This window comes from Monopterus albus, unplaced genomic scaffold (genome assembly GCF_001952655.1).
Source record: "Monopterus albus unplaced genomic scaffold, M_albus_1.0 scaffold189.1, whole genome shotgun sequence".
NCBI classification, from domain to species: Eukaryota; Metazoa; Chordata; class Actinopteri; order Synbranchiformes; family Synbranchidae; genus Monopterus; species Monopterus albus.
In genome coordinates, this window is record NW_018128069.1 from 1,328,762 (window position 1) to 1,347,162 (window position 18,401).

Here is an 18,401-nt window from a genome sequence, read left to right on the forward strand (position 1 = left end):
GGGTTTCTAAGCCAAAACAATGAGCCAAAAGAAGCTAAAACATTTTGAGCTGAGGTGAACTACAGAGTCAGGTGATAATTGTCAATAATAATAATTGTCAACTGTCAATTCCCAGTCTCCAGTGTCCTGAGGTTTGCATGCCCATCATTCACCCTAAACGCCTCTCTACAAATTCTGTGCACTATGAGAGTGTAGCACTTTGTTGAATGGAAAAATAATACAAGCAGCAATGAAGTTTTCTGTCCATGTGAGACTCTCCTGTCTTCACTGATTGGCTGCTCAGATCCTCTGCGCTGCCAGGTGTTATGCAATATTTCTTGGATGTCTTCTTCTGGGAAAAGGGCTCATAGCCCGTAACACTTTGTTGACCTTTATTTTTCAGTCCAACATACTTGAAAAGTTTGATATTCATTATTGTAGAGGAAGTTAATGAAGTCTCTTAATAAAAACATCGGTAGGCAACAACAGGAAAGGAAACATTTGACCTGTTGTCCTTAACATGGTGCGATCTCCTGATGAACTTGAGGAGCTTCAGTTGATCACTCACCAGTTTTTGAACTCGTAGGCACCCCAAGTGATAGTCACACAGGGAGATACCGATCTTTGAGCAGATAGGAGGGAGATGTTTTTGTTCTCATACCTGTTCTCTCCACCCAATGACGCAACACAAGGCAGTAGCTGTGTATGTGTGTGTTTGCACGGTATATGAATAAGAACAATGGTGTCTAGAACTCTCCTCCAACAACAAGGACGCGCTTCATTCTTCTGGGGGAAAACCCTCTTAATTAATGTACAGTTCATGTGCATGAACTGATCTTGCAGCAATCTAATGACATTTGTCCCATAAATCTGAATTTATTGTGATTTCTTGCAGCAGAATTTCTGTCAGCAAGACACATTTTCCACAGAAGAATGTCACTTTTTACTCTGTTTAATAGTTGGCTTTTAATAAATGTGGTCAGTTTTATGTCATAAAAATAAATGTTTTAGAGATACAACCCAGACAAAGTGAACAACTGTCACACCAGAAAGAGAGACTCCTCGGGTTAGACAACAAAGCACGTTGGCTAAGGTCGCCTTGATTGAGTATAAATAGACAGGTTGCGTGTGAAGTCACTGAACGTTCCACCATCTTTGTCCAACCATAAAAAGTGCTGTAGCCACCACAAATGGACATTGTGCCACGATATCAGATATTCTGGCAGAAAAGAAACACATCATCCATAAACATTTTACTGATTCATTCATTTGACAGACCAGCTTAAGGACATACCACCCACACATTTTTGGAAGTTTAGCCAACTAAAATTCAGTAGTGGAGGAAGTATTCTTCACTTTTAAGGGTCAGTGTCACACTAAATATTCTATTACAAGTCCTGCATGCAAAGCCTTACTTCACTCAAAGCATGTAGGTCTTATCAGTAATTAATGCAGCTGTAACCATATACTGTGTATTATATTATTGCATAGCAGTAATGTCTAAGGCATTTAAATCTTTTTTTGGTATATGTGGAGCTAAATTAGCTCAGTAATAATGATTTTATAGAAAATAACCTCATACCTGTGAACACTGTGCTGTGCAAGTACAGCAATACTGCAATATGTATGATGGAATTGGAAGTATTTTAGGAATTTTGAAGTATCAGCCACAATCTGACCTGAGTGTCATGATGTCCGGTGCACTTTGTATTTCTAATCTTAGCGCGAGACTAACGTAAGACTTTGTGACTGTCAGTCACAAGTTTCTTCAGCTGACTAGACACTGGAATGACAATGACTGAATGGCATTTAGCGGCAACATCTATAAACCCAGTAGTCAGACCAGTCCATCACGAGTGTATCTGACACTGAACACTTATTCAAATGAAGTTGCAGGACTGTTGTAATAGTTTAACTTGGGTTACACAGAGAAGCATGGGATAAAAAGTGAGTGTGTGCATAAACTGTAGAGCCTAAAGCAAATAAACATTTGATATTAATATAACTGTGGTTCACTACTACTTGGGTCTTGCATTTATAATTCTAAAATATATAATTGGAGCATAAACAGTAGCAGAAGCCTGAAGCTGAAGGAGCAAAATGGAATCCAGCCTTCATTATTGTTATATGCTTTTTCTACAGGGACAAATCAAAATGCCTTCAGTGAAAGGTGGCCTCGATTAAAACCCTTAAAAACTGAAGGGAAGTGTATGGCAACGCAAAGTCATTTTCTCTCTATGACAGTTTCATATTTGATTAAATTATCTATTTGTAAGTAGTTTTTTCCTCTTTTAATAGCAATAACTTCAACCAGTTGAATCAGATGTTTTCACAGCATTTAATGGCCCATTATCACTTGTTATCAGTGCCATATGTTTGATTCAGAGGGCCCTACTCCACCTACTACTCCCTTTCAGCAGTCTGTTGGATCACAGTTGGCTAAATCTGGAGAAAAACTTATTCTATCAGATAATTTTTTAAGTACTTTTTTTTTACCCTAACCACAATAGTTTAATCTTTGTTTGGTTTAGGCTCGATTTGTTTAGTCTACAGTTTTCATAATGGCGCCATCTGCGTTTGAGTTCTAACATGATTACAATCGCTCTTCTGTTTCCTTCAGTTCACTGACTTCAGCAGGCACATTAGTCAGGTCAGAGGTCGCTATCTTATCCTGTTCACCATCAGCTGTTCCTGTGGAAGGGCCGAACAGGCACAGTACATTCCCTAAGGTAAATGACTGAGCAGCAGCAGGTAGTTGAATCGACACCTGTGGGCTGCTTCCTGGCCAGAGTTTCAAGTGGCTCAGTGTGTGAACCACAGGCAGGCTTACTGAAGTGAAACATAACTGCTGAGATGAAGTCATGAGAAACGAGAGCCGCTCAGGAGAAAAAACAAGATGAGGCTTGTCTGCCTGTCGGTTCTTATGCACTGAAGGCGAAGGTGAGGTTCTTAGTTATCAGTCCAACAAAGTGATGAGCTGATGGATTTCTTCAAACACTGGGCTACATCTGGATGCCCTCAAGTGTCGATGAATTTATGATATTCTCCCTTTACAGTTTTTCTCAGTCACTTTTGTACATTTCTCATATCAGAAATGAAATCCTATAAACTATTTGTTCAGCCTCCACATCATCCAGTCACTTGTGCACATCATTTAAGTCATTTATTGTTTTTAACAAATTGCAAATGCTTTGGCATATTGATGTAGCTGATTATGTACAGTTGTCTGTTTCCTACATTATCTGTTGCTTATGTCATGTTGATCAGAATGTATTAGATAGGTCTATGTTGAATAGTCTGACCTCGCACAACATTAAGGCATTAGTTCATTTAAGATGTGTTTACATGCAAAATGGGTGAACTAGTTGTCTTTAGTATTTCTGAGGCACATTTCTATACAGCTTTATTAGACTTTGGATTGTTGAATTGCTCTCTGGTGAATCTTGACTTTGACTAATGAAGAAGAATGTGTGAAGCATAGTAAGATCAACCAAGTCTCTGCTTAGAGGTGCACCTCATGAACCTTCAACTGGCAAACATATATATATATATATATATATATATATAGACAGAGCACAACACAGTGCTACATTTTCTAACAATGGAAGAACAAGGAAATGAACAGCATCAACGGCCGGGTAGAAGAAGAATAGGAGCTGGGCTGCATGGTGGAAGGGTAGGGAGGCAAAACAGAGGAAAGGGTCGAAAAGGCCAAACACGTACGGTAAGCATGTTGCCGGTGAGATCAGGGCCATACTCACCAGCCACATTGTCACTCAAGGCCTTACAAAGGCCAAGGCTGGTTGAAGGCAGCCGAATGTTGGCAGAACAACTGTTCTGTGTCGGGGGGTGCTTCCTGTGTTTACATTTCTAGTGTTGTATTTTTTCCCCCTTTGTGCTATGCAGTGCTGTAAAACACTTATTTTTCTGTATCACAATGATATTATTGTAAAAACAGGAAATGTGAATACTGTCCAATCTTTTGAAATCTGTCGCCCACATACAGTCATGTGAAACTTTGTACTGTTGAAATGGATGCATACCATACAGATAATGTGCAGCTTTGTGCAACTTCAATCAGTCATCAGAACCCGAGCCATAGTTTTCATATGGAAATACTTACATTGCACTGTTGTATTGACAGCATGACTAAACATTGTGACTGCCATGTTCATAAACAATGACACAAGGACTCGTCATTCTGATGCACTGGTATGTTCACTGACATAAGTATTTACTTTTGAGAGATAAACTAAGGACTTTGAGCAAGTGATGTGCTTTTGCAGTGAATCCATTTTGTGGTGCTGTTTGTATTGTTTTGAAAAATGCTTTTAATGTTTTGCAAATATCAGAGATGTTTGGAGAAATGTACCAAAGCCACTGAGGAAAACTGTAATACTTTGCTTGGAGCAGTGTGGTATGAAATAATGAATCACCTTAAAAAAGGACTTTTTCAGTGGATGAATATTTTTCTTAAACTAGAAATGAGTACTACATTGCTGTAAGTTCTGCAGGTACTGTATTAGACCAAGCCTCTGTTTCATACTTCATGATTACAAACACCCAGTAAAATGTAGTCATATTTGTAAAACTAAGCACACAATTGTGAAATCTGAGATGAAGTAACAGTTATAGATATAATAAAGATTTGCACAAGTTAACATTAAATAAACACTGTTGCTTTATGCAGAGAACAAACAGAAAAGCATCCAAAAATTAAAATAGAGCAATAAAGATTTAACAAAGATACATGAGAGGTCACTGCAGAGTTCAGGGCTTCTTTCTTATGCCTGTGTCTCAAATGCCAATATTTCAAACTGCCCCAAATCATAACATTACAGCCATTCACCTTTCTGATGAAAATGCAGTCTTTGTGGATGCAGGTGTGAGAGAAGTCTTCTCATACTCTACAGCAGCAGGAGGATGTCCTGCGGTTTCCCTAAGCCTGCCCCCACCCGTAGCTTGTACTGTACTCACTGAGTCTATCTTCTGTCCTCAAAGGCACCTTTCTCCACTGTGAATGTGAAAGACACAGTAAATGAGCTATGCTGTTGTGGTTTCCTCAGTAAGTTGGGTAAACATTTCACCGGTCCCAGCAAATAATGCATAAAAGATGCACCTGCTGTTATTTAAAAACATCTTTTTTAATGATCCACAATGAATTTGCCTTACTAATAGTGTGTATGCTCCATAAACCATTACAGTCACAAAAGAATGATCCTGTTGCATCTGGTGTCTTGTTTCGTGATTACAATAAACTCGACCAGTGTGGATGTTTCCTTGTTGTCTGCAGCCATGAGAGCTGCTAAGCAAACCGCCGCTGCTGCTGTTAGCAAGATGAAATCGCCCAGATTTTGTGTATCTCATGATATTTCTCTAGAATGAGCTACCAAACACCATGAAGCCAGAAAATGCAACAGTTTTCTTGGTTTGTGAGAAGCTGATGGGGAACAGGGCCGATTGTGCAAAGTATTTCTACTAGTCATCAAAATTTTAGTCAGCTACTTCACTTATCATAATTGAGACTGGTCACAGCAGTGATCAGAGTCTGTCCTGCTACAGAGCTGTCTTCTATATTTAGATGGTGCTCATGAGATCACGACTTTCACCATCAAGTTCATAGTATACTTGTTATTCTAGGAGTTTAAGATGTGACAGCACTGTTGTTAGGGGATTGTTGTTGAAAATCATTGTTGCCTTATTCTCTTTAAAACGTGTTTGAAGATAATGTGTCCTTAAAATCAAGATCAGTTAAGAAAGTTGTAATAAATTTCATTAGCTTGGATTTAAAAACACCTCCTAAATGTAGTAACACTCCGACAGCACCACTGGGTTTTTTTTATTTTTATGGATTCTTCTCGTAAACACAGTAAAATCCAGCCTCACAATAGAGAAAGGGAGGAAGAGTTTTACCTGTGATTAGCTTCCTCACATCTTCACCTAATGTACAACTCCACCTCTGGTTCCCAAGTACTATAGGTCAAGTGGCCCTGACTTACTAAGACATGTCGTGGATGGCTTAATGAAGGGGGCTACTGGGCTCAGAGGCTCTCAGTGTGTTTTAAGCAACAGACAGAACAGTGCAATCAAAGGTAGGGGGAGCGCGGGAGAAGGAGAAGAGGCAGTATCCATAAACATTATATTCATATATACACATTTTAAGCTATGAGACCGGTGCATGTAGTGATACTATTTACAATTATTGCACTGCAGTGGCTGCTGAGTCCTGCTGCTTCAGTCATAGTTAAGTGTTCATCAGAGCAACGGCCTGGAGGAAGAAACTATCCTTGTGTCTGGTTGTCTTGGCGCACAGTGACCTGTAGCACTGTCCAGAGGGGAGGAGCTCAAACAGTTTGTGTCCAGAGTGTGAGGGGTCTGCAGAAATGTTCTCTGTCCACTGACTATGTCTGCAGTCCTGACTGTCCGCTGGAGTCTGTTCCTGTCCTGTTTGGTTACTGAGCCAAACCAGACAGCGATGGAAGAGCAGAAAACAGACTCGATGCTTCCTCTGTAGAACTGTAACAGCAGCTCCTGCAGCAGGTTGAACTTCCTTCCTACTATATTTAGCCTCTATAATGCACAGGAATAATAATTTTGAATTGACCCAAAGACCTTTTGTTTCCATCACAAATTCACTGATTATTATTTATTACTGACTTATAAACCAAGCTCTAGTGCTGCAGGCCACCTTAAAGTGTATAGTGGCAGGTGGGCAGGGCTAAAAATGACCCTGCCTTATTTGTGACGGAGGCAGGTCTGGTGTGGCCCAGCAAAGGAAAAGCATGTAAGACCAGTTCTTGTGTCTGTCTGTGAGCTGTGTCTTCTTCTACCCCCTACACACATGCACACCTGCCTCACGTCTCTGCACTCCTGGGTGTGTGTGAGAGAGACAGAGTGTTTCTAACTTTCTTTGCTGAATCTTTAGTCCTTTTCATCCCCATCTCACAGAACGATCCTCCTTAAGCCTCTCCTGCTTGTCTCACTGGGAAGAAAACATGACAGACGCGTCGACCAACATGCGGCTGAAGCTGCCGATCACCTGCTTCATCTTTCAGATCATCCTCATCATCCTCTTTGGTGTGCTGGTGCAGTACGACGAAGAGACAGATGCAAAGGAGTGGCATAACAAGAATCGGTCTAACTATGATAATGACTTCTACTACCGCTACCCAAGTGAGTGTCCTGTGGATGGGTGGAGGCTCAGGGTCAAAGGTTACAGTAAGAGTCAGGGGCCAAGATGCTTTGGCCCCCATCTGTTCCTGACATTTAGTAACAGTCTTTAGACCAGCTTTTAATCAACTAATCTGTCAATTTCTTCTTCTTTTTGCAATGCAAATGCATCCTTATTGGAGTTGAACTATTAGCCACAGTCCCCATGATCCCAGGTGGCATGAGCCTTCGTCTGTAGGACATGCAGTCAGTATCAGAATTAGGAAAAAAGACACAGACCAGCAAAAGTGAAACAACAAATTGGAAAGTCTGAGTGACTGCAACAGTCACTGAGATAAACATTCTCCTGTTATATTTCTCCAGTGACTTCCACAGTGAAAATGGAGAATGAGGAGAAAGTCAGAATTTACCTTCTGGATTCTTTTCATATAAAGTAATACACAGGATATATGTGCTAACACTGGTCTTTCAATATGTACTGCACATCCAGTGTTTGAGAGTGCATCAGTAAACAGACAGCTTTATCACAAGAGACAGCTTGGACACAGCTGGTAAGAAAGTGCTTACAAAGGAAGATATCTGAATCTTGTTGATTTTTAAATCCAAACCAAAAATCGTGTTTGAGTAAGTTACAATGAGCAAAACAGAAAAAAACAGTGTGGAGAACATAAAATTAGAGGGATAACAATTTCACACCAGATTACATTCTTCTGTATCTCATATCTAATGGTCCAGCCATTTTGTCATGTTTGTCCTTTCCATAGCATCTTAAACCTTGAAGAAATATCTCATTTAACAGTAATATTACAACATTTGTCATTTTAATGATGCTTAGCATAACTAAGTTCTTACCCTCTTACATAGTCTGTCAGTGATGTTTTTAACAAGCTGTTAACACCATTAATATTTAGTTGATGAAAATAGCTGAGCTGCAGTGCTGCAGCTCTCTTGTTTCCCTCAGTGGATGGTCCTATTCATTGTGAGTGAGCATTTCATAAAGTCTGCTGGTGTCCCACAGAGCCAGTGATTGTTAGTTTCCTGATTTATATGAATAGTGTATAAAAACCCCGTTTTCTTCACAGGTTGGAGGCAAAACAAAAAACTCACTGATTACATCCTGTAAAATGTGCACTAGTGCTTCCACAAAGCACATTTTCTGTCTACTGACACAAAACCTAAAGGTGTTTTTCAGCATTGACAAATCACAACTCAGCAATTAACCTAAAATAAATATATATAGCACTACATTGGGAAGTGTAGTTTTTCAAATGTATGCTATTCAAATGGCAGAAAAAATGTTCGGGGGGTCATATTATTACCACATGTTCAACCCTGTCCCATAACAATTACAATTGCATTCACAATGTATTTACTGTATTTTGCAACTGCAAATTTTGAAGTAAACCTTCTCAGTCAACATTGTACATAACGGATTACTGTGTCCCCAAAGTTGTAAAATGTGTAAAATGATATTGCGTTTATCTGGAAAATGTTCAGTCCAAGTATTTGTTTGTTTCCATAACATCAGCATGTTCATTTAAACTCAGCACTAAGGTCAAGGAAAGGTTACAGCTTGGTTACATTTTGATAAACTCACTGGGGAGATGGGATTGGCCATTAAGCATCTAACCAGACCTGCAACTTTCCCTGTTGTAACCGTAACCCAACACACTTATGTGTAGACATCGATACCAGTGTTGCGCAGTAATATATTCAGGTCATGTTGTATACAATCAGTTTCATTTAGCTCTATATATTGTAATGCTAATTTGTTAAACTCTGTTGCTTTTCTGTGATGTGGGGTGGCTGTGGCTCAGAGGTAGTGCAGGTTGTCTCCTAACTGGAAAGTTGGCGATCCAATTCTTGGCTTCTCCAGTACACATATCGAAGTGTCCTTGAACAAGATGCTGTACCCCAAGTTGCTTCCAGTGATATCACTGGTGTGTGAATGTGTGAGTGCAAATGAGTGAATGGGCAAATCATGTGAAAGCAACTTGAGTGTGCTGCAATACATAGAAAAGCTCTATCCACCCATCCATCCATTACGCAGACTCTGCACAGAAAGGCTCCGGGTCCGCCCAGGCTCAAACCCGGAACCTTCTTGGTCTGAAGCGACAGTGCTAACTGCTGCTCCACTGTGTTGCCTAGAAAAGCTCTATACAGGTAGAAATCCATATATCATTTTTTGTCCTTCAGCTTATCACATGAGGGGATGCAAACACATGCACCAGCCAGCCCAAACATTGTACATAATCTATACAGTATTTATTTCTTCCCAAAACACGTTTGGCAGAACCATTTAGCAGTATATAAACCTAATTTATAGCAGGCAAGGTTGTATATTTACAGCCAAATAACACATGGAACAACTGTATATTTACACTTCTGTGTTGGTCTCTGGCATTTCCATTTGCAGTTATATCACAGTAGATTAGATGAGATGACTTACTTAGCTCTTTAGCTCCTTAGAGCTCCACCTTAACAGATCAAAATTAACTGACTGAGGACTGGTGGGCGTGTCTTACCTGGGCACCTCACTTTCTCCCTCAGGTGTGGTTGTTTTTGACCCCCAGGCAGAGCAGAGAACGATGTAGAGATATAAATGCTTTCATCTTAAGAAACCATGTTGAACTCTCCCATGTGCAACCTTCCTCCTGTAGGCAACTAGCTGTAATGTTACTCCCTCTGTCTTTGTCAGTCATTGAACTTTTTAGCTTGAACTAGCATCTAACCTGAACCAACCTGCTGGGCTGTGCAGACTGACACAACACCAGCACAGTTACAGTGAAGCTGCTGATTGCTAATGCTTACTGCCTACGTTCTGCATGTTTAATTTTGACAGTTGTCAGTATTCATTGTGAAAGTACTTCTAAAACAGTGTCAGAACTCTTTACTAAAACCCAGAATATTAACCTAATTAAATGCACTGTAAACTCATGTAGTATGGGAAGTTAGTTGTAAATGAATGATGTAATTGTCTAGCTGTGTCATAAAAATCCAACAAAAGGTGAGGAATGGAAACTGATATTAATGTAATGATACATGTAAGAATAAACCAATTAAGACAACATATATTTATAAGACATTCTGGCACACATGGCTTCAGGACATAAGCTGGTGTGCAACCATGCGGTAAAGAGGGGAGGAGGAGCCCTGAAATGTGAAATTTAGGTTCACATCAAAGCTTTAAACTTGACCTGTCAGATACTAGAAAACATCATTTGAAGCACTTTCACAAAGGAACAGAAGTGTCTGCTTTTGTTGGCTCCAAAACGTTTTTTTTTTTTTAAATAAGTTGTTATGCTATTGGCTAGTTATCATCAGTCTCTTTACAGAAAGAGCTAACTGAACTGGAAGTCTTCTGAAACCCCTTAGTTTGGTGTGGGCATTTCTGAAGTGCTCTTAAGAAGGTACCTGTTCAGTACTTCAGTTTGACTAAGAGCAGTGACATTCCCATTAGCCTCAGTCCTTGTTGTGTTTGATGCTAATTTTAGCATGCTAAACTCAGAACACACTGGTATGTTAAGGGATAAGGGGGGATAAGGGATATTCACTAGCATGTTAGCATGCTGATGTAAGCAGATAAAAGACAATCACACATAGCTGCTAGCAATACTGCAGACTGTTGTTAGTGGACGTATTCTTGCAACAGCCATTAAAATCATTCAACAAATCCTTTAATCACAAATAACAAAACAGGCTGTTTACCTTCCCCCATGACCCACAGGATGTGATGTGCTTTTTACCCAGCTCTCCACCCCAGCCCTCTTCCTAAGATGTTTTATTACAGCATACATCACGCTACTTCCATCTTTACTTATGACACACCAAACTCATTATTTGCCCAATTATAAGGTGAAAAAATACTGTGGTGTGTAAAAGTTCAGAGCAAATGTCCAGATGTGGCTGCAGCACTATTCAAACCTTAGAGGGTAATTGACTGTCTGGTGTTAGAAAAAGGAAAATCAGCGAGTAAAGGTTGATTAATGGCTTCAATAATCTTTAATCTGACACCTTCCCTGCGACAGGAGCTGAAATAGAAGATCACATTCATGTATTGTGTATACAGGACCTCTATGTTCACTGCACGCTTGCATAGCAATGTACAATAAACAGACAAGTTCACACTCTGCAGGGCATCAATAAACCAGGGTAGAGGTTTTTCTTTTTGTCTGAGGCTGAATCATGCACAGCCTGTCAGTCCACCATGTTGGTGGCCATGTATTGTCTATTCTGTATTTTTGTTAGATAAGGGTGGTATGTATACTGAAAACATACCTCAGATCACCTGAAGGTGATCAAAGCAATCTAGTGGTGAAAAGCCATCCTGGCTGAGAGGTCATGCTTTTATCCCAACAGCAGGAAAATTTTCATTTTAAAGTGCCTGTAATAAAATATACATTTTTCATATTAATGTCACAATTCATTTTGGGTTTAGAAGCATCTAAATGGATGTAATGACAAACAGCTGCTTCTGATTCAGTATAAACCTTTTTTTTAAATTTTGTATTCTTTTAGAAATTCCTACTCTTTCTGTGACATAAAAATCAAAAATCTGGCAAAACTATAAATTAGGAAAATATGATAGCTTTGAACCTCACTTGCATTTAAACAAAAAATAAGATGTACAAAGTATTGATCTTTCCAGGTAATTTTAGGTGCAGTTTCCAATCCAGTGTAATCCTGTATTGTCCAACTATGCAAATATTTTCTTATTAATTTGTTAACTTTGTGAGACCTTCACCAACAAGGCTGTTTTAGTGGTTTACAGGTAGACTTGTAGTGTCCCCTGATGAGCTAAAAGGTCATTTTTTAATCCCAAAAGCATGAAAGAATTGAGAAAAAGCATTGATCTTTGCTGCTGTGTGGAATTTCTGGGTCTGAAAATACTGCGATTTAAAGAGATCATATGAAACATGGCTTCAACAGAGACCCAGTGACATTAGTTCTACCCAGCAGAACCTGTTATTGTTGTGATTGGGTGGTGTCCTCCTGGATGTCTATCTGGGCCAAAATGCCAACAGGGATGCTGACAGCACCTCCTTGGCCATGCCACTTAAAGGCAGGGCTGGTGAGTCCTTCCAGAAGCCTTTTTAAAACAAGTCATTTCTTGAACTTCTTTTTTCATCCCGATGCCAATGAATACATTAAATACACTGAAAACATAAAAAAAATCTGTCATTAGTGGCAGCAGCAAGGCTGAAAAAAGTCTGACCAATAAATGTACTTGTCCCAAGGAAGACCATTGGATGGCCTACCTGCCTGTCAACCTAAATTTCTATTTGCATGCAATCTGCCTGTACACTCAATGCACAAGCTAGGAGCTTTCCACAAGGCATTGCAGCTGCAATCAGACGTGTTACCACTCAGTTTTACAGCTAAAGCTATTGAGCTATGCCAGAGAAGGTCCCCACAGCAGCTTTCATTTGCAAACAGAGACAGGCCAGGCCTTCCCCTAGCACACACTGAGCCACATAGCCTTATAGGTAATGTTTTTTTTTAACCAGATGTCGCAACTTGCAGTGTGACAGCGAGAAGACCATCAAATGTAACAGACTCCTTTCAAGAAAGTAAATGTCAGAATAAGTATTTAGCCTTAATAATAACACCCAAACTTTCTGCCCAAAGTGTGATATGGCAAATTAAAAATTTTGTGTCGCCCACAAATTCTTCTTCTGAATTAAGTTAGAAATAAAGTTTTTAACTAGCAATGAGTCCTCACTGCTGTGCCTACAGGTGATCCCCAGTGGAAGCTAAACAGTAGAGGACCCACAGTTGATCCTTGTGGAACGCCACTTAGGATCTTGAATGGAGGCCCAAAGACAGTTCAGTGTGATGCCTGAGAACCATAACCATTTCATTTCAGTACCAAAAGCAGGACTGAGATGCAGAAGTACAAGAATAGCATTTTTATTAATTAATTAAATCTCATTCACTATGTTTCCTGGGATGGTTTTATGTCTTCCTCATATAACACATTGAAACATCTCAAACAAGGTGCTTCAGTCTAATTAATTATGCTTGAATGTCGACTGTGCAAAACAGAAAAGACCAACAACACAAAGCACTGGTCCATCATCTTAGTTAGTGTTCTTTATATTGTGCAGGTTTCCAGGATGTGCACGTGATGATCTTCGTCGGTTTTGGCTTCCTCATGACTTTCCTGCAGCGATATGGCTTCAGCAGTGTGGGCTTCAACTTTCTGATTGCAGCCTTCTCCCTGCAATGGGCCACGCTCATGCAGGGCTTCTTCCATGGACTGCATCATGGCAAGATCCACGTTGGGGTGGAGAGGTATGTGGAAAAACATACATGTGTGACAGCACACATACAAAAATATATTGAATATGCAAAATAGGTAAAATACTTGTTCTTAGCTATCAGGCCTCTGTCATACAGTTGAACGCAGGCCCCACATCACACACTCAGGGGCATGTGGGAAAGTCTATGTGTACACATACTGTACATGAGCAACTCACTTTCTGTCGTTATCCTCGCTTTTAACAAAAGCAAAAATGTAATGCCAAACTGTAATACCATGTCAAAGGAATCTTTGCCTAAAACTGATTGAAATTAAAATTTGGTCAGAGCTAGGTTTGATTTTTCCGTATTAACAGGCACCTTGAAAAAGCAACACCCCAACAGAACATCCTAAACAGTGTTTGTTATTCTGCCCTTGTCCTGTACAGGTTACTGTGGCAATGTCTTTTATTAAATTTTGTATCTTTCAGTATGATCAATGCAGATTTCTGCACTGGCTCTGTGCTGATCTCATTTGGAGCTGTTCTGGGTAAAACCAGCCCTGTCCAGCTGCTGATCATGGCGCTGTTTGAGGTCACGCTGTTCGCTGTCAATGAGTTCATCCTGCTCTCCACTCTGAATGTGAGTTATTGCTGTGTAAAATAGAACAGCAATGATCAGTCTGTAATGTCTGTGGATTACTGTTCATGTTTTCTCTCACCTGAAACTCCTGATCTGTTTAGAAAATTATTTCTTTAATGCATATTGAAAAGTCTGGATGTAATTTTCCTATATTTCCTTCAAAATGTATTGTTGCAAGTGAGTCATATATTAGGGCTGTCAAAGTTAATCCAAGTTCTTTTTAACCCCCCAATTTTTTTTTTTTTTTTTTTACATGTGCCTGCATAGCCAACTCCTTAAGTGGACTTAATACAGTATCTTAAACCATGTGAACTAACTTTGTTTCAGGCCAAAGATGCTGGAGGCTCCATGACCATCCATACATTTGGAGCCTACTTCGGACTGATGGTGACTCGAATCCTGTACCGGCCCAACCTGGACAGGAGCAAACACAGGAACAGCTCAGTCTACCACTCTGACCTGTTCGCTATGATTGGTGAGCACCTGCAAACACAGGAACTCTTTGTCAAGGTTGCTACATGATCTGACAGATCACACTGGTCATGACAGTGACCACTACCGGACACTAGGGTCGTGTTTTTTATTTATCAACAGTGGACACTTGAAAGGGTTGAAAAATGTTTGTCAGAAGAGTAACATACTTGAACTAGAAGTCAGTGCAATGATACTGTACTTGACATCTATGTGGTTAAAGATTTAGCATGAAGTTGTTTAGTGCTTGTACAATTTTGATTTGGATTCTACACAAATTTGCATGAAAAGGATACACATTTTAGGAGATGTATCCTACTCGCTGACATCCTTAGGTGACACCAGACACTAAATACATATAGCAGAACACAAACATTTTCTATTTGCATTATCTTTATTCAAATCACACCTGTATTATCAGCCTTAATCTTATTGTTGCACTACAAAACAAAGTAGAAAGTAACTCTAGTAACGCTTTATTTTACAGGTCCTCTAGTTCCTAATCATGTCTTTAAGGTTTCCTGGAAAGAGCCATGTAGTTTGCTATTAATTAAAGAAAAACTGTCCACTGTCAACTCCACTGAGTTGTGTTGTTTATTATTGGCTTCCAGGGAAATGCCTTGAAAGAAACCGCTCAGTGTAAACCCCTGTTAATATTTTTTGTTTATTTATTATTTGAAATGGTAGTCTTCATTTACACTGAATTGGATGGTTGTTTGTGGACAAATGTAGCATTTTGACTGTGTAGTTCACCTTCTGTCCTGCAAAGAAAGCCTCACGTTTTTGCTATTTTAGCATTTAGAAATAAATGGAGGTGTATACTGATTACTCTCAAATTGTACTTGTAATTACTACCAAATTATGTTTCCTTCTAGGAAACGTCTTAGGAAATTATTTAGAAATAAAGTGGAATTTCCAAACCTGTAAAATAAAGCACTACTGTAATTATTTAACCAAGTCTAGAGATTCACCTAAAATAAATTCTGATGTCCACAGTCTTAGCTATGGTCTTTGTTTCCTTCCTTGTATAAAATCTCACAGGCTTGCAGTTTACTGCTGCACTTCACTGAAGCTGAAGCTTCTTATTGCAGTTCTCAGTTTCACTGACTTTGTAGTGATTATTGTTATACGTCCATTTAGGCACCCTCTACCTGTGGATGTTCTGGCCCAGCTTCAATTCTGCCATCACAGCTCATGGAGACGACCAACACCGCACGGCCTTGAACACTTACTACTCCCTGGCAGCATGCACTCTGTCCACCTACGCCATGTCCGCCCTCACGTCACACGACGGCAAGCTGGACATGGTGAGGACACAGAACTGTTATTACAGAATTGAACAGCAAATCATATTAAGGACAAAAGTAGTCATCAACATTTAAGTGGATCTTTAACTTTAAGAATCAAACTGCTCTTCACAAAAGGGTTCGTAGCTGTAGAAGTCAACAAAATCTAGTTCACAGCAATGCAGCCTGCTGATGGGAACTCATCTTTTCAGGGTCTAAAACTCATGACAAAGTTAGAAACCAGAGATGAAACTGATGAGTATGAAGGTACACACGCCCTTCCTGTGGCTCAGTCACATGAACGCTCGTGTGAATTAGTGTTTCATTGTCAAGCTCAGCTGTCAACAGTAAATCATACTGAAGTCAAGATTAAACAGACATTCCTGCGCTGATGCTAATCAAACATAAGAGAGAGTCAGTGCGGTAACTTGTCAGAGGGAGTGGACATACCGCGTGCTGATAGTAAAGACAAATGGCTCAGTAATGAAATTGACCTGTCTCCAGTGCATTCCACCTGGTGTGCAAGAGGCTGCAACATGTTACACACAGAATTTGAATGATCCTGCTTCGCAGATCAGAAAGTCATCTAATCATTTGTCATGTGTATTTAAGTGTCTTCCTCTACAGCTGTGCAGGTCTGTTTATGTTTCTTCACTGTTTTTTATGCTGTTCACAAATTTTAAATTGTAGAAACTCAATGGCAGGAAAATAAAAGTGAGATGTTTTATAGTATATAGTGTAGTGCAAATAACATTGTGAGCTTTCCTAAAAAGATGTGATGGTGCGCTGACACACTCACACACACACACACGTGTGTTTTCATTGCTTGTGGAGACTTAACATTCATTTCCTATCCTTATGCTAACCTTAACCATAAACACTACTTGCATAACCCTAACCTCACCCTAACCATAAAACCATGTTGCCACCCTAAAATTCAGCACCATATAAATCCCTCTGGTCCCCACAATGTGAGTGTGTTAACAGGTTTCAGTCCCCACAGTGTAAGTAATACCAAGGGCACACACACACACACACACACACACACACACACACACACACACGCACGCGACCACACCCAACCATCTGTGACCTCTCAATGAGTTCAACACTGAACCTTTTAATCTTTTCACTCATGTGCAGTGTGGAAGATTTATGTGCTAATTGGAAGTCAAATATTTGAAGTTGGCAAATGATCATTGATTGTTCATACTGTTGCTTCAAGCCACAACTGTCAGTGATCGAGTTTGTCTCTAACGTCTGGTGTTGGGCACAACCAGGAGTGAAATACAGGTGGGGAAATGAGGAAATTGTAGAATGTCAATTTTTCCCAGGTTTGTAAAAGTTACAAATTCTCAGAGGAAAAATATGAGATGAAAACAAAATCAGGTTGTATAGGTGCAGTGCAGTGACTACAGAGCGATGTATTGTGTATAATGTGTATTTTGCTGTTGAAGTTCTTCTGCAATTGCAAAATAAAAGTCTTTTGTTTACTCTAGGTCCACATCCAGAACGCTGCCCTGGCCGGTGGCGTCGCAGCAGGGACAGCTGGTGAAATGATGCTCACACCTTGTGGCTCCATGATTGTTGGTTTTTTAGCTGGCATCATCTCTGTTCTGGGCTTCAAGTACCTCTCAGTAAGGGCGACTCCGTTTTATGGTTCTGTCTGTGAGGATACTGTTCAGCTGAGCGGCTGAGACCATTCATTTCCTGATAATCTCAAAAAAAAAAAAAACAGGTTGATCTCTATTAGTGTTTTCAGTACTTTTGCTACCAAATAGCTGTGAAATTGTAAAATCTAATAAAACTGTATTGGCAACAGTCCAAATGCACCCGGAAGGCGTGTCTGCATGAACATATCTGGGATGTGTTAGAGTGCAGGTGTAGTCATATTTCATTGTTGAACTCATGGGCATAATCAGGCCTAATACAGTCTAAGTGGGTGTAATGTGGGTTCTGACATCCACTAAAAGCCACTTTTATTACAAATATTAGTGTTCATGAAACTGTGAGGTGCTTTGGATCTGTGTAAATCAAAGACAAAATGTGGTTTAGACCCTTTGATGTTGCGGTTTTCCTCCAGTTTCAGCCACAGCGCTGACACAGTCACATGGTCTCTTCTTCTGGTCCTCCTTGCAGCCTGTCCTGGAGGAGAAACTGAAGGTCCAAGACACTTGTGGGGTTCACAACCTGCACGGCATGCCTGGCATCTTGGGCGCTATTGTGGGAGCAGTCACTGCTGCTGTGGCATCCAGTGACGTTTATGGAGATGGGTAAACATTTAATTTGTGCTGTCGTAGCAACAAACACCTGAAGCGCTCAATGTTATTCCAGATGTTTACAGGTTCACAAAATCACATGGTTATTCACTTTTTTATTGTCTTAGTAGTTTAGTTGTACTAATTTTACAGCTTCACCAAGCTGTGAAACTTTGGTGTCACCTAAGGTCTGGCTGCTTTGTAAGCTGCACACTATAAGGATCTGTAAATAGTGATTACAAGGGATATGAGACTCTAGTGTGTGGTGGGAAGGTAAAGTAACAAACAAGCCTTAAGGCGACTATATTGCACAGAGAGCTCAAAGACATTGGCAGTGGTTTGTGCTGAAGTTCCA

The 18,401-nt window shown here is 40.0% G+C and overlaps 1 protein-coding gene across 6 annotated transcripts in view; it reads left to right on the forward strand.

Moving 5' to 3' along the window:
• rhbg (Rh family B glycoprotein) overlaps positions 1-18,401 on the forward strand; it is a 30,397-nt gene that overhangs the window by 8,644 nt on the left and 3,352 nt on the right. For 5 of the 6 annotated variants that reach the window (XM_020617426.1, XM_020617427.1, XM_020617425.1 and 2 more), the window contains 7 exons: positions 6,928-7,152; positions 13,257-13,443; positions 13,881-14,031; positions 14,359-14,506; positions 15,643-15,809; positions 17,288-17,425; positions 17,928-18,061. In XM_020617426.1, coding sequence (XP_020473082.1) covers positions 6,928-7,152; positions 13,257-13,443; positions 13,881-14,031; positions 14,359-14,506; positions 15,643-15,809; positions 17,288-17,425; positions 17,928-18,061 — 1,150 coding nt within the window. The remainder of the gene's footprint in view (positions 1-6,927; positions 7,153-13,256; positions 13,444-13,880; positions 14,032-14,358; positions 14,507-15,642; positions 15,810-17,287; positions 17,426-17,927; positions 18,062-18,401) is intronic. The other variant, XM_020617431.1, reaches the window with a different exon arrangement.